The sequence below is a fragment of the Leucopleurus acutus genome (assembly GCF_964270905.1).
Source record: "Leucopleurus acutus genome assembly, chromosome: 4".
In the NCBI taxonomy this organism is placed as follows: Eukaryota; Metazoa; Chordata; class Mammalia; order Artiodactyla; family Delphinidae; genus Leucopleurus; species Leucopleurus acutus.
The window spans coordinates 113,499,032-113,518,833 of record NC_139146.1 but is presented as its reverse complement, the minus strand read 5'-3'; the positions used below and the strand labels follow the sequence as shown (position 1 = coordinate 113,518,833).

General features: G+C 35.0%; 1 protein-coding gene across 3 annotated transcripts in view; it reads right to left on the bottom strand.

Moving 5' to 3' along the window:
- Positions 1-19,802, bottom strand: part of BMP2K (BMP2 inducible kinase) — a gene marked incomplete at its 5' end in the record, with an annotated part of 126,504 nt that overhangs the window by 36,810 nt on the left and 69,892 nt on the right. For all 3 annotated transcript variants that reach the window (XM_082837594.1, XM_082837592.1, XM_082837593.1), the window contains 3 exons: positions 4,005-4,084; positions 5,583-5,686; positions 16,536-16,668. In XM_082837594.1, coding sequence (XP_082693720.1) covers positions 4,005-4,084; positions 5,583-5,686; positions 16,536-16,668 — 317 coding nt within the window. The remainder of the gene's footprint in view (positions 1-4,004; positions 4,085-5,582; positions 5,687-16,535; positions 16,669-19,802) is intronic.

Genomic DNA, 19,802 nt, shown 5'->3' with positions numbered 1-19,802 from the left:
GCTGGCAGAAAAAGAGTATAGAATTGCTCTTAAGGAGATAAAATAAAGGAAGCAAACAGAAGTGTTCTCAATAAGGTTTTGGACAAAACAGAGCCAACTCTCTAAACCAGTCAGAGAAACAAAAATAAGAAACAACAAACAACAGTCTCCTTTAGCTTGGACTCTTGGCTTAAGAAAAAAAAAAAAGAATAGGGCCTAAGGCATGTAAAACAAAAGAAGCCAAAACTTTTAACTGGTGGAGCTATCAGCTCACATTCAGCATCTTGAATCTTTAACTTTGCTTTACTTAAAACACTGAATGGAAATTATATAAAGGTTTTCCCACTAGGACTTAGTTTAGGCCACAAATATGAGTGGTCAAGTGGAAAGCAGTTTTGAAAGCAAGAGACACTAAATATAATTCAAGGAGACACAGACATTTGCTTTTCCCTTTCAAAAATAGCCAGGAAAAATCTTTAACTTACATATTTATCAACTCTGCTTTCTATAAATTCAGAACAAAAAACTCGAATACTTCTTAATAGGGTCTATGCTCACTTTTCAAAAGGATTGCAATAAAATCTCTTTATCAAGTTCCCTTAGCACATTTTCAAAATGATCTGACGCTTAAAAGTTTTGCATACTTATGATTTATCAAGTACACATCTGCGGCATTTAGAGGAAGTCCAGTCTATCGTAACTGCACAGAACTCTACAGTTCTTTCCTCTACCCGGAGATACCACAAGAGGGAGCCCTCTCAACAACTATCTTTCTCAGAAAGAAAGGATGTGAAATTGAATCAAAAGATTTTGGAAAATCATAGAAATGCACTGTATGTGTGCTGTTTTCTAAAAATAACATTTATGTTTTACACGGGATGGAGATGGTACAAGTCATATGAAAATAGAACTAAAAGGCTATAAAAAGATCATGTATACATGTAACCAATTATATCTCATTTAATCTAATTATTTATTGAGTTCAAATTATGGATATGGCACTAAAACCAATGCTGTACTCCCTAAACTTAAGTAATTTGGGGGAAATATTGTATACAATCTTTCTATTTGCCTACCCATTCTTCATTAAGTGGGTAGTATATAGGCCAGACCTCACCCTGCCTTGTTCCTGTTCTAAATAGCTCCATAAAGGATTCACAACACACGAGCAGGGCAAACCTCTAAAAAGCATATTAAAAGTTCTGCAGACTTTGTTTAGTCTAGTGTTTCCTAACTTATTTCACTAATGTACCAATATCTATTATACAATTACTGATATCCAGCTAATAGGGCTCAGTCTTCAAAGAATTTACAGCCTACCTAGGAAGATATGGCACATGTTCATGAAAATATAATAAAATATAAGACAGAAAAAGTAACCAGCGCTAAGCTAATACTGTCAAGAGTTTCATGGAGGAGTAATTTTACCTTTAACCTAACTTGGCTAGAGAAGGCGCAGGTGAGAACTGGAGGTTAAACATAAATGTGATTTCATCAGACAGTAAAAGAAAGTAAGCGGTCTATGAAGAAATGGGAGGAGAATGCCTGGACAGATTCAGCAAAGTGAAAATACAAACTTAACTAAAATGAAAGAACGAGTATTTACTGACATCAACACTGCTACTGCAGCTTCCTTTGCACTATTGTAGCAGACAAAGAGCTGGTTTTTTGCTTCCTTTCTTTTCTTTTCTGCTGACTAGCCTGAACAATCTTCCTAAAATACACTCTCTTCTCTTAAAATCCCTCAGTGTTTCCATCTGCCAGGGCAGTGATTCTCAGCCCTTCCATCTTTAAGATATAAATCACATAAGTTTCACATGTGTAACAGTCCCAAGAGCAGATGCAAATTTTGGGGAGGTGGATGGGGGGTTTTAAGAAGTGAAACAAAAAGTGACACTGACTGAAGGCAGGGCAGGCAGATAATATCCATAAAAGCTTTAAAACATGTAAATAATGATAACTGGCTATTTAAAGATTCCCCCTCCTCTCGTCTCTGGAAATATGCCTTTTACATGGAAAAAAAAATGATTTACAACTTTTTAACATTTAGAATTTTTCAACTTCTTTACTGATACTATCAATAAAAAATAAACTTATATTATTGACCAATAAGCACCAATGAACCCTATTTTTTTAATATACATAATGTATAGATTTAACATACTATGACTAGCACTGTGAATTTTAGTTAACTATTTCATTAACTATTTCATTTCCTTATAATTGTATAGCTGTAACGTGTCATGGTGAAAAGATATTCAAAGCATTACTGTTCAGCTGACTCATGCTTTTTAAAAAATATCTACTTTCTTAAAGATTTAATCATTAACAAAATAATTATTTTAAAATATAAGTAACAATAAAATTCAACTGACAAGTTGAATAATGACCACTCAACTATAACAGCAGTTGCTAACTACAGCTATGTCATGGGTAAGACAGTCAGTCATGCTGGATTCCTGCAAGTTAGACGTCACATTACTCCTTCGTCTCTTACTCAAAAGAGTATTTTAAATTTAAGTGAATGAAGATAATGTTTTTAGAGTGATGCCATATTTTTTTTAAAAAACTAAGTCATTCTCAAGTGATATTTCAATAATTTACAAATAACAGATTATTTATAACACACCTGACAACCAAGTTCCAAATAGTAGAACTGACTGCAAAGTTGAAAACTCACCGGTCTAAAGGCCAAAATCCAAATTTCTCAGCATGACATATAAAGTTGCTCATGACTGATATTTACCTACCCCCTCCTCATCTTCATTTCCCACCACTCCTGTACATGTGCCCTTATTATGCCCCAGCCTTGTAGTTTCACAAAGGCTGTCTTCACCGGCAATGTTTGCCTGCTATGGTTTCACAGCCCATCATTCCAAGTGACTAGACTATTCATCCTTCAAGAAAAGAGCCCAGCAACTCCCACTGGATTCTTCCTGTGCTCCTGTCTTCTTTCCCTTCCTCCACCCTCAGAGCTGCCTGATATCTATCAAGGTGTGACTGTTCACCCGTCTATCTTCATTTGGATCAGAGCTCCTTGGAAATAAACACTGCTGCTTTTTCTTTGTGGTCTCAGTATCTGTATCTTGAATGTAACAAGTGCGTGACAAATATTTTTTATGTATTTTATGTCAAATAAAATACTTTGCATAAGTAAAATACAATACAAAAAACTGTGGCCAAGGAATCTCCCCAAATGTAATATTACGCCTGTCTGATAATCTAAAATACAGTCCTGCTTATTAACTTTTAAACTCAAAAAAGAAAGCACGAGAAAAATAAAAAAAATCAGTCATTAATTCAATCATTAGTCAGATTTAGGTCTTAACCTATGTAATTCGTATCAAACATTAATGTAGTAAAGAACTATAAAAATTATTTAAGGGCTTCCCTGGTGGCGCAGTGGTTGAGAGTCCGCCTGCCGATGCACGGGACACGGGTTCGTGCCCCGGTCCAGGAAGATCCCACATGCCGCGGAGCGGCTGGGTGGGCCCGTGAGCCATAGCCGCTGGGCCTGCGCGTCCGGAGCCTGTGCTCCGCAACGGGAGAGGCCACAGCAGTGAGAGGCCCGCGTACCGCAAAAAAAAAAAAAAAAAAATTATTTAAAACATTATATTTCTTTATCAGTCTTAAAAGTATTACCATTATAACCACTCATTATAAAATATACATAGCTATTTTTTCTTTCAGTAAATTAAACAAAATCATACTAGCTATTAAGTAAAACATAAAATCTCATAAATTAGTTGCCATGTGACGAAATGACAACTCCCCCCTGTAAAAGGACCCAGTGTAACATCAGCAGTTACACAATCACTTCGTGATTGCTGAGAGGGAGCAGTTCAAGTGCAACTGCTGTCAAACCCTGTTATATAAGAAAGCTTATTCTGTACTTGCAATAAGGAATACGACACTTTTTGTGGGTGAAGATGATATTTAATGAATGACACTTGCTAGGATTAAAAACAAGAACTGTCCTCTTTTTTCTTAAATGCCTTTTCAAATTTCAGCATAGTTTTGCCTACCTGGCTTTTATTTGGCTTTTCCTAGAAGCTGCTTCACTAGCAGTCATCGGTTCAGGAAGAGCTGAAGGAATAGGAGAATTCTTGGAAGAAAAAATAAAACTTTTCATTTTAGTTTTTATTTCAATTGCAGAAAGCTTTACTTAAACACTACAGATACATTATTAAATTTTAAAAGTATTGTCTGTGAGACAATCTCTTCACCTCAGATATCTATAAATTGTTCACATATATTTGCAAATATCAGTGCATGTTATACAAATGTCATTTTCATATTTGTGTTCCACAAAATTGTTCACATATATTTGCAAATATCAGTGCATGTTAAACAAATGTCACTTTCATATTTGTGTTCCACAGAAACCCTTGGAAAATAAACAGAACATCATCATTATATCCACTTTACAAATGGGTAAATCTTGGGTATAAAGGATTATATTACACTTGTAAATCAATGACTATTTCACACTCTTTGGAAGAAGAAGCAAAACACCAAGCACATGAATACCGTGTTGTTTTACATACTGCAGGTAATTTTCATGACACTGCTTGTCAAGTCTAGAAAACAAGAGGAGAGGCTTCACTCATTTGTTTATCCTCTATAATGTTTGGCTTATAGTAAGTACTCAATAAATGTTTGCTGAGTGAAAAGCTAAAGATCCAGGCAAATGTCAAATAAAGCTACTTTCATTACGAGAATGTTAGTAATGACTTTCAGCTTCAACCAAGAATATATTATATTGACATAGTAAGAACTTCAAAAAACAAAAAGGAAAAGGTACCAAATTCCTTCTTTTTTCTCAGTGGGGTGGATTAAGTTATACACAAAGGAAACCTATAAAACAAGTCAGGCCAGAATGATCTTCACCATGTTGAGAACAGCTTAAAAATCACTGATGATTCTAGACTTTTATTAAAATTAGCAGACTCGCCATATACCGTTAATCTGATGTAGTTAAGTATGCAGACACCAGATACAATTCAAAGCCTTTGCATGGTAATAGCTATTACCAACTCAGCTTCCCTGCACTAGACACTGGGTTTTACATTTATTATTTCTAATCCTCATAATTACTATCCCTGTTTTACAGAAAAAGTAACAAACTATTAAGTAACTCCCCAAAATATACAAAATCAGTCACTGATAAAGACAGAATTGAACCCAGTTCTCTGCATTTACAATGCCTATGCTCTTTATGCCAAAGGTAACCAAACTTTAGGGTGCTTAGTGTCTCAGTTATTTTTCATGACACCCGGCCCCACCCTGCTCCCCAAAAATCTAACAGTCCTGTTTTTTCAACAGTTAGGCCCAAACAACTTAATAATAGTAGTTTGTGCTGTATCAGACAGAGGTCACTGTGTTTCCCTCAAATATGCAAAACATCCTGCAGTGCCCTCAATCCACTGTAGCTCCCCAGAGCACCACAGTACATAGTTTGGCAACTGTAGCTTTGTATCAAAAATACTAATCACAAACATACCATGAGACCACTTGTCTTGAAACAAGTAACTCTGAAAGTATATATATCCGCACAGATAAAATGGATTTTAAATTCATATCCTACTTGCAAAACTACTTACATTGATGTTGGAGACTGGACAATCCTTTTTGGCAAATTTAAATGCAAAATATGACACTTGAAATATATCGGGTCTACGTTCTGGATCTGGTTCAAGCATGAACCCTGCAAGAATAGATCAAAATGATAAGATGTTTCATTGAACATGGAAGCAATTAGGGGTACATTAAAAGGATAAAATAAATATATATATATTTCCATTCTAAGAGCAGTGATGATTCCAGCAAACTTTGTTAACGTATATAGAAAACATTAGAATTGCTATTTTATACAATATCCCAAACTAAAGACAAACCAGTCCTAGAACAGTTCTGTACTGAAAGTATGAACGACAAATATGGGTATTTTTCTGGGACCCTAACGCAAAAGAAAAAGTAAGCTTAGTGAACACTGGGGAATCATCCAAAAAAGTTCCAGGGCTGTAGTAGGGGTCCTTATTTTCACTATTATCTAAAATACCTCTACTGATTTTTAAGTGCTCCTAAATCATTTAAGAGAAGACTAAATTTGTATGCATTATAGTCTGTTTAACAAAGTAGTAGAGGGTTGGCACTATAATTTTCCTAAAACATGCTTTCTTCCCACGCTGATGATAGCAATATTCATCATAGTTCTGTATTTCAACATGCTATCCACATCATGTTCAGAAGTACAAGCATAATTTCATGGTTCTATTATGAACAGATTTCACACCAACCCTACAGCATTGCTTGGAAGGCCTGACCTTTTTTCTAACCAAAATGACCACCACCACTTGTCAATTTCTTGAACTACTTGTTAATTTACAACTTCACAAGAAGGCTGACATTTACACTCAATTACATATGTAAAAAATCCATATTTTGTTAAAGCAGTCTTCATATTCTAACGCTGCTTCATTGATTAACTCTAAGTTCTCATCTTATTCAAATAATTTTTAAACCTATCTGCAATGTAAAATTTACAGCGTTAATTAGATAATATTCTAAAATGTACTAACAAAATTATGTACAGAGATATCAAGGTATATAAACAGCTAAATTAAAATTATAAATCAAAATGAATTAAATCTACCTTTCAAACTTAAGTAATATTTGAACAAACAATGTGTAATACATCTCCAACAGCATGATAAATTTACTTGCTAAAAACATGGTTGTTTGGCAAGTGACACTAAGCACATACAAAAATTTATTTGGGAGATTCTGAACTCGGTTTTATTATATTCTGCATATCACTTGATTTTATTTACTTAAAAAGGCTAACAGATATCACTTACAAAATTGATATTTTACTATTGTATCACCATTGTTAGAAATAACTCAGAAGATTTAAGTCTAATATGTATTAATGCATATTCAACTTCATTCAAATCCAGAAAAGATCTGAAAAATCTACAAGGTTTATTTCATCCTCCAAAGTTATATTTTATCTTGATACCAACAGATATTACATGTTTTAAAAGTAACAACAGTACATGATATGGGGATAAATTTAAACAGACTTTTACCAATGTGAGTAGAACTGATAACATCTTATAAGCAAACAAAAGGACCTCTAACTCCCCTGGCTCATGTTTCCATGTGGGAATACATCTTCTGGACGCACTTCCGCTTGCCGAACTGTACTGATACCATTTATGTGACATAAAATCAGCCTAAAAGGTCATGACTAGCATTTGTTTTAGTAAAGTAGAATAGAAAACATTAGAGTGCATTACTGTAAGTATAAGCAATGTTTCAAGAAACTTGTTTTATGTGTATGTATATGTAAAATGTATTTTTTACCATGGATCACTGTCAAGCGGTTTGAAAACCACTGTGCTAGTGACCTCTCTCTATTAGTATAATACAGTCCTCGCCAAGGGAAAGACAGTGATTTGTCTAATTCAGACTAGAAGAAAAGAAATAAGCACCCACACGTGTCCATCTCTGTTGCTCTTTCTTTCAACAGTTTATTCTCAGGACATGTATGTTCTCTACAGAACCATGTTTTGCCAAGTGGCCTACTTCTGTGGAAGCAGTCCATGGTTTTCCAACATTGTCTATGACTCTGTGAGAGTATATTTGGGGGTTGTATATGCATTAATAGGCCCATTTGGCTTCAGAGTCCCTTCTGCAATCTGCTTTGTCATTTTATCTAATGAGATCCTGTGCCCCATCTCTAATTTGGTTCTAAATTCAAAGTATAAAGAGGCTGAAACCCACAGTAGACCACAGTTACATTTTTATCTCTGAATATTTTTATATTGAAGCTTATCAGCCATTTTAAAAAAAAGAAAAAATCTCAATAAGGCACTGTTAAAGCACTTAATAATGTAATTTTTCAAACTCTCCAAAAGAATGGATTGCAAAATGTACTCCTAGATTACTGAATGATGTAATCTGGAGTGTAGAGGTATCAGTTCTAATCCAGCTAAACACTGGAGCATATCTACCAAAAATGACAATTTCAATTTTTAAGTAGTTGATCCAAAGCCATTTTCTCTCACAATAATTAAACCTCAAGTCTAGTGTTTTATTAACTCCTACTTCATGACAATAAAACCATTTCATCTATAGAAATATGCTCCCGAGGAGAAGGAGTGGCTTAAGGAATACATGTGTCTAATTCATCCAAAAGTGAATCAAGTAATTAAGTTTTTTTTTTTTTTTGCGGTACGCGGGCCTCTCACTGTTGTGGCCTCTCCCGTTGCGGAGCACAGGCTCCGGACGCGCAGGCTCAGTGGCCACGGCTCACGGGCCCACCTGCTCAGCGGCATGTGGGATCTTCCCGGACCGGGGCACGAACCCGTGTCCCCTGCGTCGGCAGGCGGACTCTCAACCACTGAGCCACCAGGGAAGCCCCCTAGTAATTAAGTTTTTTAAAAAAGACAGAGAAGCTAGAATACACCCTTGTCTACCCAACTTAATATGATCATGTGAGTCAGCACAAGACCATTCCCATTAACCTTGATTCTACTGTAAATATAAAATCGACCTTTAAAAAGTAAGCCATAACAGAAATGTAAGGATATTTCTCTGCTCCTCTTACTTGTGTGACTCTTTCTATTGACACAAATATCACTAACTCAACCTAAGAACACAAAACAGTCTCAGCACTGAAGGTAGTATATGACTAAACCACCACAGTATTTCCAACTGATGTATCAGACTATCTGATAAAAATCACTTGCCCAAGGCAACTGAATTAATTATGCTTATTCTAATTTTGCAAAGGAAAGTACACCATCCATGCATATTCCAGCAAAAAGAGCAGCTAAAGGAGCAGTGGCTGCTGCAGCACAGCAGTGGCCAAGTTAACCCTACGGTTACATCGAGGACGCACATCAAAAATTAAATGAAGTAGTTTCCATTCAAGTTACCTAAAATGATGGATCCATACCGGATCCTAAGTAAAAGTTAAACCAGCATCTCTAATCTAACAGCTCAACAAATTTAACAGGAAAATACTTTGGACAGAGGTCTCAAAAGAATGTTCCTGCTTAAAATTTGTTAACATTTTTTCCTTCCACAAAGACACTTTTTCTCTCCCACAGACTTCCAGCTATTACACTTATAGTAATTTACCTGAAAAAAGAAATACCCACTCTAATTTTGCAATCATAAATACTTCAAGCATTAACTTGTTATTTTTGTCTGTTGACCTATGGAAAGTATTATAGAAACTTACATGTTAGGCAAAGATGTTCTACAAACCTTATTCTATGGACTGTTGAAATGAAACCAAATTTAGCAGCTAATTAAATAAATGTGTTCAATCATAATGTAAAGACTAATGGCACTATAAATATGCCAGGATAGTATATTTGGGATAGCCCTGGTAGCTGTTCCTAGAAGTTATTGATCACAGCCCTCTCTTTACATCTCCCCAAATGGTAACCCAGAGCCAATGACTGAAAACCTTCAAGGAAACCCTATCTTAATCTCTGATTTCTTTTCAAAGGTACATTAAAATGTCTGAGATTTTTTTCAACAAAAAAATATATAGGAAGACAGTGGGTGAAGAGCATAAATGAAGCAAGATTGGCCATGAGTTGATAATCAATGAAGCTGGGTGGCAGGTACATGATAAACCACTGCACTGTTCTGCCTATATTTGTATGTATTTTTTAACTTCCATAATAAATTTTAAGTGTATCTAAATAAGCAAGTTCCTGGTTTCCCACAGAAAACAGGTATTAAAATAAATTTATTTATTATCAAAACAACAAGAAATAACAAGTGTTGGTAGAATGTGGAAAAAAGGGAACCCTTGTGCAATGCTGGTGGGAATGTAAATTGGTACAGCTACTGTGGTAAACAGTACAGAGGTCTTTCAAAAAGTTGAAAATAGAGTACCATATAATCCATCAATTCTCCTTCTGAGTATGTATCTGAAGGAAACAAAAACACTAACTCAAAAAGATATCTGCTCCCCCATGTTCACTGCAGCATTATTTACAAAAGCCAAGATATGGAAGCAACCTAAGTATCCATCAATGGATGAATGGATAAAGAAAATGAGAGGCATACACACACACACATACACACACACCCACACACACACATACACCATGGAATATTACAAGTCATTAAAAAAAGAGAAGGAAATCTTGCCATCTGCAACAACATGAATGAACGTGAGGGCATTATGCTAAGTGAAATTGGTCAGACAGACAACAAATACCATATGATCTCACTTAAAAAAAAAAAAGAGATACAGAGAACAGACTGGTTCATTATATATTATATATCACTATTTCATGCACAAAGTTAAGAGTTAAGAAAATTAATCTTAGTAGTTACATTTACCAGTATATTCTGGAATATATGATAAATTATGGTAAACGTTTGATATCCAACCTTAACCTGAAAAACCAAGTTTGGCTTCAAAGCATCCAAAGAAATCTCTGCAGGGAAAGTATATCCTACTTAGTATCTGACAGCAGATGCCCTGACCCTCACCCAGAAAATCAAAAATTAGGTTAGCTCAGGAAGAATTATAATGACATCAGTAGTAGTGGTAGTGGGAGCTATAGTAGTAATAATGATAGTAGTATTAAAGGCCATCTCTTTCTGAGTACTCACACATACTAAGAAGCACTTCTCATAATCCATTTAATTTTCACAATAACCTTAAGAGGTAGGTCATTTAATATGCTCATTTTAGAAATCAAACTGAAATAAATGGAGCTGCCCCGTATTCTGTACCAAATAGGTGACAGAGCAGATGCAAGCCTAGGCCATTTGGCTCCGGAGGCCAAATTGCTCTTAATCTCCACAAGGTACTTCCTTAACTACCATAACAGAAGCTAAAAGAAAGGTGAAGCAACCAGCCTTCTGTTCACTCATCAAAACTATTCAGTAATCCTGTTAGTTATGCTTCTCATTCTCCTCTAAATATTCTCTAAGTTCTTTTCAACTCTTAGATCCAAAAATGCAAAGTGATTCTCTCCTCATTGCCCCCCCCAATCCATCTCCATTGCTTGTCTATCGGAAAAGTTAACAGAAGCTAAGAAGGAAAATTCTAAATAATTGCTACTTTTAAGAAGTAAAGTCTGCAGAAAGTTAATAAACTGAGCTTTGTGGACAGTAGTTAATATAATTAACAATTATTATCATTAATATATTAAATATTATTATATAAATAATAATAACTACCCTTGACCAAACTGGTGATAATCAAAAGTATATTCAAATACTTATATAACCACAAACCATACAGTTTTAACAAAGATTAAGCATGGCTATTTCATTTTCAAAAACCTTGAATCATATGAAATAGATGTAAACAGCATTAGTAAATCTATTCATACTAAGAAGATATATTTTTTTAAATGTTTTATCTTATAAATAAATGTGGGGCAACTACATTGTATGAATAGACAGTTGGCAATAAAAAGCTTCACTTTCAAAAACTATGAGCACAGCTAGGTAGTTTCTGGTTTCTGAAGGTAGAATTTACTTGAAAGCAATGTAAATCACCAATTAGTTTATTATAAAAGCAGACAGAGGAACCTAAATAGGATGGTGAGAAACAGGCATGGTCACATGCGAAAAACGTAAAAAATAAAATTGCAAAGAGTCTAAATGTTTTCTAAAAACCACTGCATTATAGATAAGTATGTTCGGGTTTTAAAAAATCTCTACTTTGTTATTAAGCTTTTACTACTCAAGACAATATTTAAAAAGTAAAGTCCACAAAAGTCCTTTGACGGGAGATAAAATACCAACATTTACTTGAGTGCTTTTATTTTATTCAACCTTGTTTTTTTATTTCTGCCTAGCTCTGAGAAATCAGTTCAAAGAAATTAATACATGGCCAAATTTATACTAACGTTGATAAAAACTAAAATCTGTACATTTATTGAAAAATAAAGCAAGCATATGATGCCCAGTAAAGCATCAATGAACTAGAGTCCAATTAGATCCTAAAATTATCTGCAGTGTTTAGCTTTTCTACCTTCCTGCTATACACAAACACACATACCCATACACACATACATAGAGAAGGAAAACAAACAAACCTAACACAAGAAAATAAGATCTCAAATAGAAAGAAGCCTCACATGTGAAACAGAATCCCATCCCATCCCTACAGGCTGTAGGAGCTGTAGCTGGTATGCGATTTATCAGTCTACTCAAATGAGAACCTAATCCTAGGTTGCAGAGTTAGTGTACTGGAGCCTGTGTCTGAAGTTTAAGCAGGACTTATAAACCTGAGCTATAAACTGGCTGTGGCAAGAGGGAAGATTGGAAACGACTGGATCTCTTAGAATCTACACTGTTGCATTCTGAATGAAATGTTGAAAATCTCTCATTTATAGCTGTGCAAATAAACCAGAAATTTCTTGTTGTAACTATCAAAAAAAAAAAAAGATTTCATCACTATAAGCAAATTAAATCATGAATCAGGGTATATACTGTCCAGCCTCTCATACAGTTTTGTCCAATGAGAATACTGAGTTGCGAAGACACTGCAAGATCCTCAATAAAATCCTCAGTCCAGTTGTGATTAAAGCATTATACTTAACAACAAAACAGTGCCACAGATACAATGATTTACAACAAGGGCTTCAACAAAAGGTTAAACTTCAATTAGCCAGAACACTCAACTGCCAAAGTAAATTCCTCAATCTATTTTTTGAGCATTCCAATTAATGAGTTTTTTCCATGCTTTTGATGCCCTAATTTTTGGACAATGAAGGAAGAAAGCAACTGGATAAGACAGAGCAGCTTATGGGTATGAAGTTTATTCAAATATACTCTAAAGTATGTTTGCTCTCTAAAAAAAATTCACATTCTGCAAAATGGCAGGCTAAAAATAACAGGGCTAATGAGGAAAAGAGAGCTGGGACAAACCACTGAAAAAAAAAAAAAACTATACAGCTCTGTGACCAGAACACTGACAAAAACATTAACTGGTATCTGGGAAGGTAACTTGGGCTGACCAGGCAGGTAGCCTAATTTGGCTGAAGGCTGCCACGAGGACATAAAAACACATCAAAATAAGACTAGGAGGTTCTCAACCAGTAAGATAAAAGTGCAGTTCCGAGCCAGTGAGTGTGCTAGTCAGGAGGCCATCCATTGGTAGAGAGTCACACAAAAGCTGAGAGGTAGACCTCTCTGGGAAGAAAACCTCAGGTACAAGCATTCTTATTAATGTTCTCCAGTTGTAGTGGAAAGTCTACAAGCTGGCAGTGCAGCAGCCAAGCTCAGGGCAACTTCCTTCCCCTACAAGTTATAACACCAGCTCCCCCACCGCTGCCCTGCCTCCCCTCGCCTAGGAAAAGCATTCCACGTGAAGCAATGTAATTTTTGTGTTCAACTGACATTCTCTGATTTCTAACATGTATGAGCAAATCCACATTAAAGAAAGAAAAAGATCATGCTTTAAATAAGTTTGCAAAGTAAAGCTAGATACCCTTTTAGGCTCCGTTTTCTTTTCTTTTCTTTTCTTTTTTTTTTTTTATCTTTCTCAGGATAACATTGTGTGATAGTTCAGGGCTGTGATTTTAATCCATAGTGTAACTATATAGTTAGTCATTTTGGAACACAGTAAGTTCCTATCAGCAAACAAACATGCTATAAAATCTCCCATCTAAACAAACAAACTCCTTTGGCACTACATCCTCCTATAGGAAAGAGTCGTGCATACTTAATGACTTGACTCTGAACTTTATATTCTCTTTTGAACTCATTCCACTTAGACTTTGGTCCCCAGCACTTCATTGAAACAGTTCTTTTTAAGAGTCACTGATGACTTCTCTGTTGTTGATCCAGTGGTCAGCTTTCAGTCCTCGTTTTACTTGACCTATTGTTAGTATTTGAAGCAGTTGTTCTTAAAGCCTGGTTTCACTTAGTTTTGGGGATACCACTCTCTTTAGGTTTTCTTCCTCTCTTTCTGCTACTTCTGAGTGTCCTTTGTTGGTTCCTCCAAATATTGGAGTAACTCAGGGTTTGTATTATAAACTTCTTTTGTTTATATATGTGCACTTAAGGTGACCTCTTCCTGTCTCATGGTTTTAAATACTATCTAACTTAAGACCTAAATTAATATCAACCACAACTTCTTTCCTGAACTCCAGAGTCATATAACTGATAGCCTGTTTAATATCTCCACTTTAGTATATAATGGTCACCTTGAGCTTAATATGTCCAAAACTAAACTGATTTTCCTTCCAAAACTGGCTCGTCCCACATGTATTTCCCAATCACGATAAAGGCACCTCCATTCTTCTCCTCACTCAGGTCATAAAACCTTGGAGTCATCCTTGCCTCTCTTCCTCTTTCACCCTCCCATCCAACCCACTAGCAAATCATGATGACTATATCTTGTAAATATAATCAGAATTAGATGACATCTTGCCCCCATCACTGCTACTATCCTGGTGCAAGACAAATTCATCTCACTCTTGTTTTCTTGGAGTAACTTCTGAACGTCTCGCTGAGCTTATACCTTTCCCATCTTCTTGCCTCCTTACCCCTCTACTGACTACTCTTCACATAGTAGCTGAAATGATCCTTTTTAATAATGATGCTTTTTCATAAAAATAATGTTACTCTTCTACCCAAAGAGCTCAGTGGCCCCCTCATCTCATAATTAAAGCCATGGTCCTTTTGATGGCCTATTAGACCCTACACTCTTCCTGCTGCCTGTTCTTGTAATTAAAGTTTCATTGGAACATGACCACACTCATTCATTTACATATTGTCTGTGACTGCTTTCAGTAAAACAGCAGAGTTGAGTCATTGTAACAGAGACTCTATGGTCTGCAAAGCTTAGCTATTTACTGACTGTCTGGCCTTTTACAGAAAAAGTTTGCTGACCCTTGCTCTAGAATGTAAGGTTCTTTTTTTTTTTTTTTACATCTTTATTGGAGTATAATTGCTTTACAATGGTGTGTTAGTTTCTGCTTTATAACAAAGTGAATCAGTTATACATATACATATGTTCCCATATCTCTTCCCTCTTGTGTCTCCCTCCCTCCCACCCTCCCTATCCTCTATTTTCTTTTGATTATTTTTCTTCTGGAGTGTTTGCCCTTTTCTTTTTGAGTTACATGAGTTAGCCAATTGTCAAATGTGTAACATAAATTACAAAAGTTAGCCAACTGTCAAGTGTGTAATAAATTTTTTTTCCAGTTTACCATTTGACTTTATGCTTGGGTTCATGGTTTGGGGGAATTTTTAATGGTTTAAATTTATATGTCAATGGATTCATCTTTTCTATTTCCTGAGATTAAAAGCCTAGTTTACACATTACCTACTCCAGTGTTATAAATAAATTCAGACCTATTTTCTTCAAGTACATTTATGTTTTATTTTTTGCATTTAAGTCTTTGATTTATCTGAAATTTTAGCATAATGTTTGAAGTAGAGATCCAGTCTGATTTTTCATCCACAAGTGGATAATAAAGTTTTGTATTTCCATCTGTTTTTCCCCACTGAGTTGAACTGCTATCTTTATTATACAAAACCTCAAATATATTTACATTGACCCTCTTTTCTACTGCACTGATCTCAGTGGCTGGAGGCTATGACAGAGGATGTTTAAAATGGAAAAAAACAGAGTAGAAATGCTAGAAACACTTTAATTGAAACAGTGCAGGGCAGTGCTGTTTAAATACTGCAACTTCCTAACATATTTTATATCTGATGATCCTCCTCCTCCCCCAAATCATCTTTTTCAGAAAATTGTACCATGTGCGTATATAAAATATTAAATTATAGTACCTGTCAAAAAGGAAGAAAAAATTCTTAAAAGAGGCTGTAATGAAAACTGAGGTATTCTTTTGGAATCAAAGGCCCACAGGATTACTCCTTCTGACATACACTTAGGTTGCTTTCTAATTTTATAATCAATAAGGAATATTAAAAAGAGTGGCCAAATAAACTACTATCTAAGATTGGCAATACTGTGATCTAAAGAAGCAACAGGTCTGGATATTTGGATTTCAAAAGTTCAGACTGAATAATTAAATGTTACGCTGTAAGTTTTTCCAGAAATTCCAGTTTCCTTAATTATATAATCTCTATGTTTTATAAAACCTTATCTAGAGCTTAAAAATATCCATGTACTAATCATTAATTAATCTGCTTTCATTCCTATAGAAGTCTTTTTTTTTTTTTTTTTTGCGGTACACGGGCCTCTCACTGTTGTGGCCTCTCCCCTTGTGGAGCACAGGCTCCGGACGCGCAGGCTCAGTGGCCATGGCTCACGGGCCTAGCTGCTCCGCGGCATGTGGGATCTTCCTGGACCGGGGCACGAACCCGCGTCCCCTGCATCGGCAGGCGGACTCTCAACCACTGCGCCACCAGGGAAGCCCCTATAGAAGTCTTATAAACATCTTTTTCAATGTATTTCTTGACTATAGTTTCATAAAATTATAATACATGAAATTAAAAGATGAGGTTTAGGTAAAGGAATGGAAACAGCAGGCCCTAAGTACGGTTATCTTATAATTTTTTTAATAAATTTTCCAAGTACTTACTTATTAAACAATGTATGTTATGGGAGTAACGGGAATTGTCTGGGATGGTGAAGCTGCCATCACAGATAGCAATCTGACTCTCACCAAAAGGAAGAGTGAAGAAACAAAGTTTATACAGCAAACATCCCAGGGCCTGTAAAACAAAGAAGCATGAATATCATCAGAGCTCAAGTATCAACTTAACCACAAGACAAAACAAAAGTAGCCACAAACCAAGAACTAAATATGTTATTAAAAAAAATAAAAGCCTAATGTTTCTATACTGGATCAATCTTTTCACAAATTACAACTTAAACAAATTAATGCACTTAATTTTTAAAAAGGCATTTAACTGCATCATTACCATATTTTTCTATCACATCTGTGGCTAGCTGGCTGAATTAATGTTATCATGGAACTCTAGATCATGAATGATATAACTAAAATTATAAGTGGCTGGTTCCCTTTGGGAGAAAAATTACACTTTTATTTCTTTCACAAGGAAAATATATATTTAGTACATAACTAGCATATAACAACCAACGATGTAAGCACAAGGCTCCTCCGAGCAGAATTCTTTAAAAATTCACTATAATATCTGTTTTAAAATTCCAAGTACGAGTTAACCAGCACAGTTAAACTTAGCAGACAACCATCAATACTGATTATTCCCTGATTTTCACTGATTTCACTGAGTATGTCATTATTTCATAATATATTATTCACTGAGCACATAATATAAAAATTCGTTCTCTACTTCTATATATAATCCTACAATTTTAATTCTATATTACACTAGTCATATTTGCACCTGGGTAATCTATATAAAATTCAAAAAGGAAGGGCTCTGTCTGCTTCACTTGCATGGATTCACAGACATCATAGCACCAATAAATCTACTTGCTGACGATGAAGACAAAACACCCTAAGACACAAATTGCATCTGGAAAAGTAGCACAGGAAATTTTTAGCTAAACTGCCAACAGCTCACACCTGAGACCCAGTAATAAAATGTGATTTTCTGCTCAAGAAATCATTATGCTGTCACAGGAAGTGTCACCTTTAAGCCTTATGAGTGTAAGGGGTGATTCTAATTCTAAATTGATTGTATAAAATTACCCAGTAGTAACTATACAATTACATCAGCAATAACTGAAATTTGGCCTATCTAAAAATTAGCAAATCAGCTTTCCTTCGTTGGATTTTCTCCACGCAGCAACTTAGCAAACCCAATTAACAAATATACTAGCTTTATAACTACTATGAAGATCACAGTATACAGAAATACCTTTCTGAGTTCAACAATATTAACTTACAACACATTATTTTCAATACTATAACAGTCTTCCAATGAAAAAAGTTTAAATACTCTAGAAATTTCAATATATTAGTACAAAAACATTACTAGATTATTTACCATATGACTAACAAAGTATTAAGATTCTGAATAGAAATAACCAGTTCAATGTGGCTTTAAAAAAATTTACAATGCTTTTTTTCTATAAGGAAGATATTTTCAGCTTTTTGTAACAGATTGAGCGTAAGCCTTCCTTAAAAGCACTAAAAAGTATATTATTAATTGTGTAATATCTGCATTAAATTACACATTTCTTCTGCCCAAATGATAGTTAGGCCAACAAGATCTGCATTTTAGCCAGTTTTATCTTGTCAATCAAACCTTTAATAATGTATCTTTTGTTGTGGGAGTTCCCAGATAACAATTTTAGATAGCAATGCCAGTGTACTTAAAAAACATAAATCTAAAATACTCTTGCTTTACAGAGTGTGAGCACAGTGAGGTGTCCTAATTTTTTTTCACACCAAAGGCATTTCCCTCTTTATCCATTTGATACAATGAGAACTGTTGAAGAAACAGGAGGGAACGAATGACCTTATTTTGAAGGCTGAGTATCACCGTCTTTAATTTTCCTCGTTAAAAGGTAACATGAAGCATCTGTCACTGAATTTCCTACTGGTCAATAAAATCAGCATCCTAGTTCTCAGGATAAAAATAACCTACAATGAAAACTTCAAAACAAAAATTTTTTTCCCAAAATATATATGCTAAATGAATACTTTAACCTCAATATCATAACCCTTTGAATCAGCAATATTTTTTTTCTGGATATTCTTGAATTCACACCTAAAACGTTGTAGCATTTCATCTGAGCTAAGACAAGCATTAAAATGGCATCACGGAAATTAAAACTCTGTCAAGCATATAAACACAGATTCTGTTTTCTGATTACTTTTCTGGCTTCTTTTTTATCTTTGAGTATCTATTTGTCATCCCACAGCTATACCAAGTTATCCATTATAGAAATACTGTCCCATATACTAACCTGTAAATGGTATAAATTTTAAACTTATCACTGACAATTTAGTATGCTGCCTGGCATGCATTCGAAGCCTGGTGAAAAATGAAAACAACAAAAAAAGATTCCCTCCTTTTTGTTAAGATATTGGGCTGCAATCAAGTTCTTAGAGACTTTTTTTTTTTTTTAAATCAACCCTTGATGATTTCAAAACAGCAGTCAAGCTATAATGTCTGTTGTTTCCTCTGCTGTTGAAATACGCTTTTAGGTAATGTGGATTTCAACATCAGTCACAAAATGAGGCCAGGAAAGACTTCCACAATCACCTCCTCTAATTAATACTTTCATTTTATAAATTAAGATCCAGCTGAATTTGCTTTCTACATTATACTGCAAGCCATTTACTATAAACCATTTAATGAGTCAAATGTTAACGCTGAGAAGAGCAACGGAATTTGAGTCACACAAGCTGGTGATCTGTAAGCAGTATCAAATTACCTAAATCAAACCTATTCATGGTTTGATTAAATTATGTATATGGTTAAAAAGTCAACTACCACGAGATTTAAGAACCACTGGTCAAAGAGTATATATTATGTAGACAAAGGAAAAACAATCATAGATACTCTTTTTTTTTTATTATCTTGCAAGAATATCTGGTATCCCAACCCCTATAAGAGAAGGCCAGGAGAGGGGCACCAAGAAGATATTCATTTGGGTTCACATGTTACACTCCACTACTTTCTAAACATTACGTTTTAAAACAAAATAAATATGACTTTTCTTGGAAATTCTAGAACTACTTCCAAAGGAGTATTTTTCCTCCATCCCTAACATAGCCACTAGTGGTAGATGTGGCTAAATACGTGATAAATTTAAATGAGTTCACATCTAAAATAGAGTTTCCTGCTAGTTTATTAAATATAGCCCAAACATATTTTACTTCTGAAATAAGTTCTAAAGAAGTGCGGGC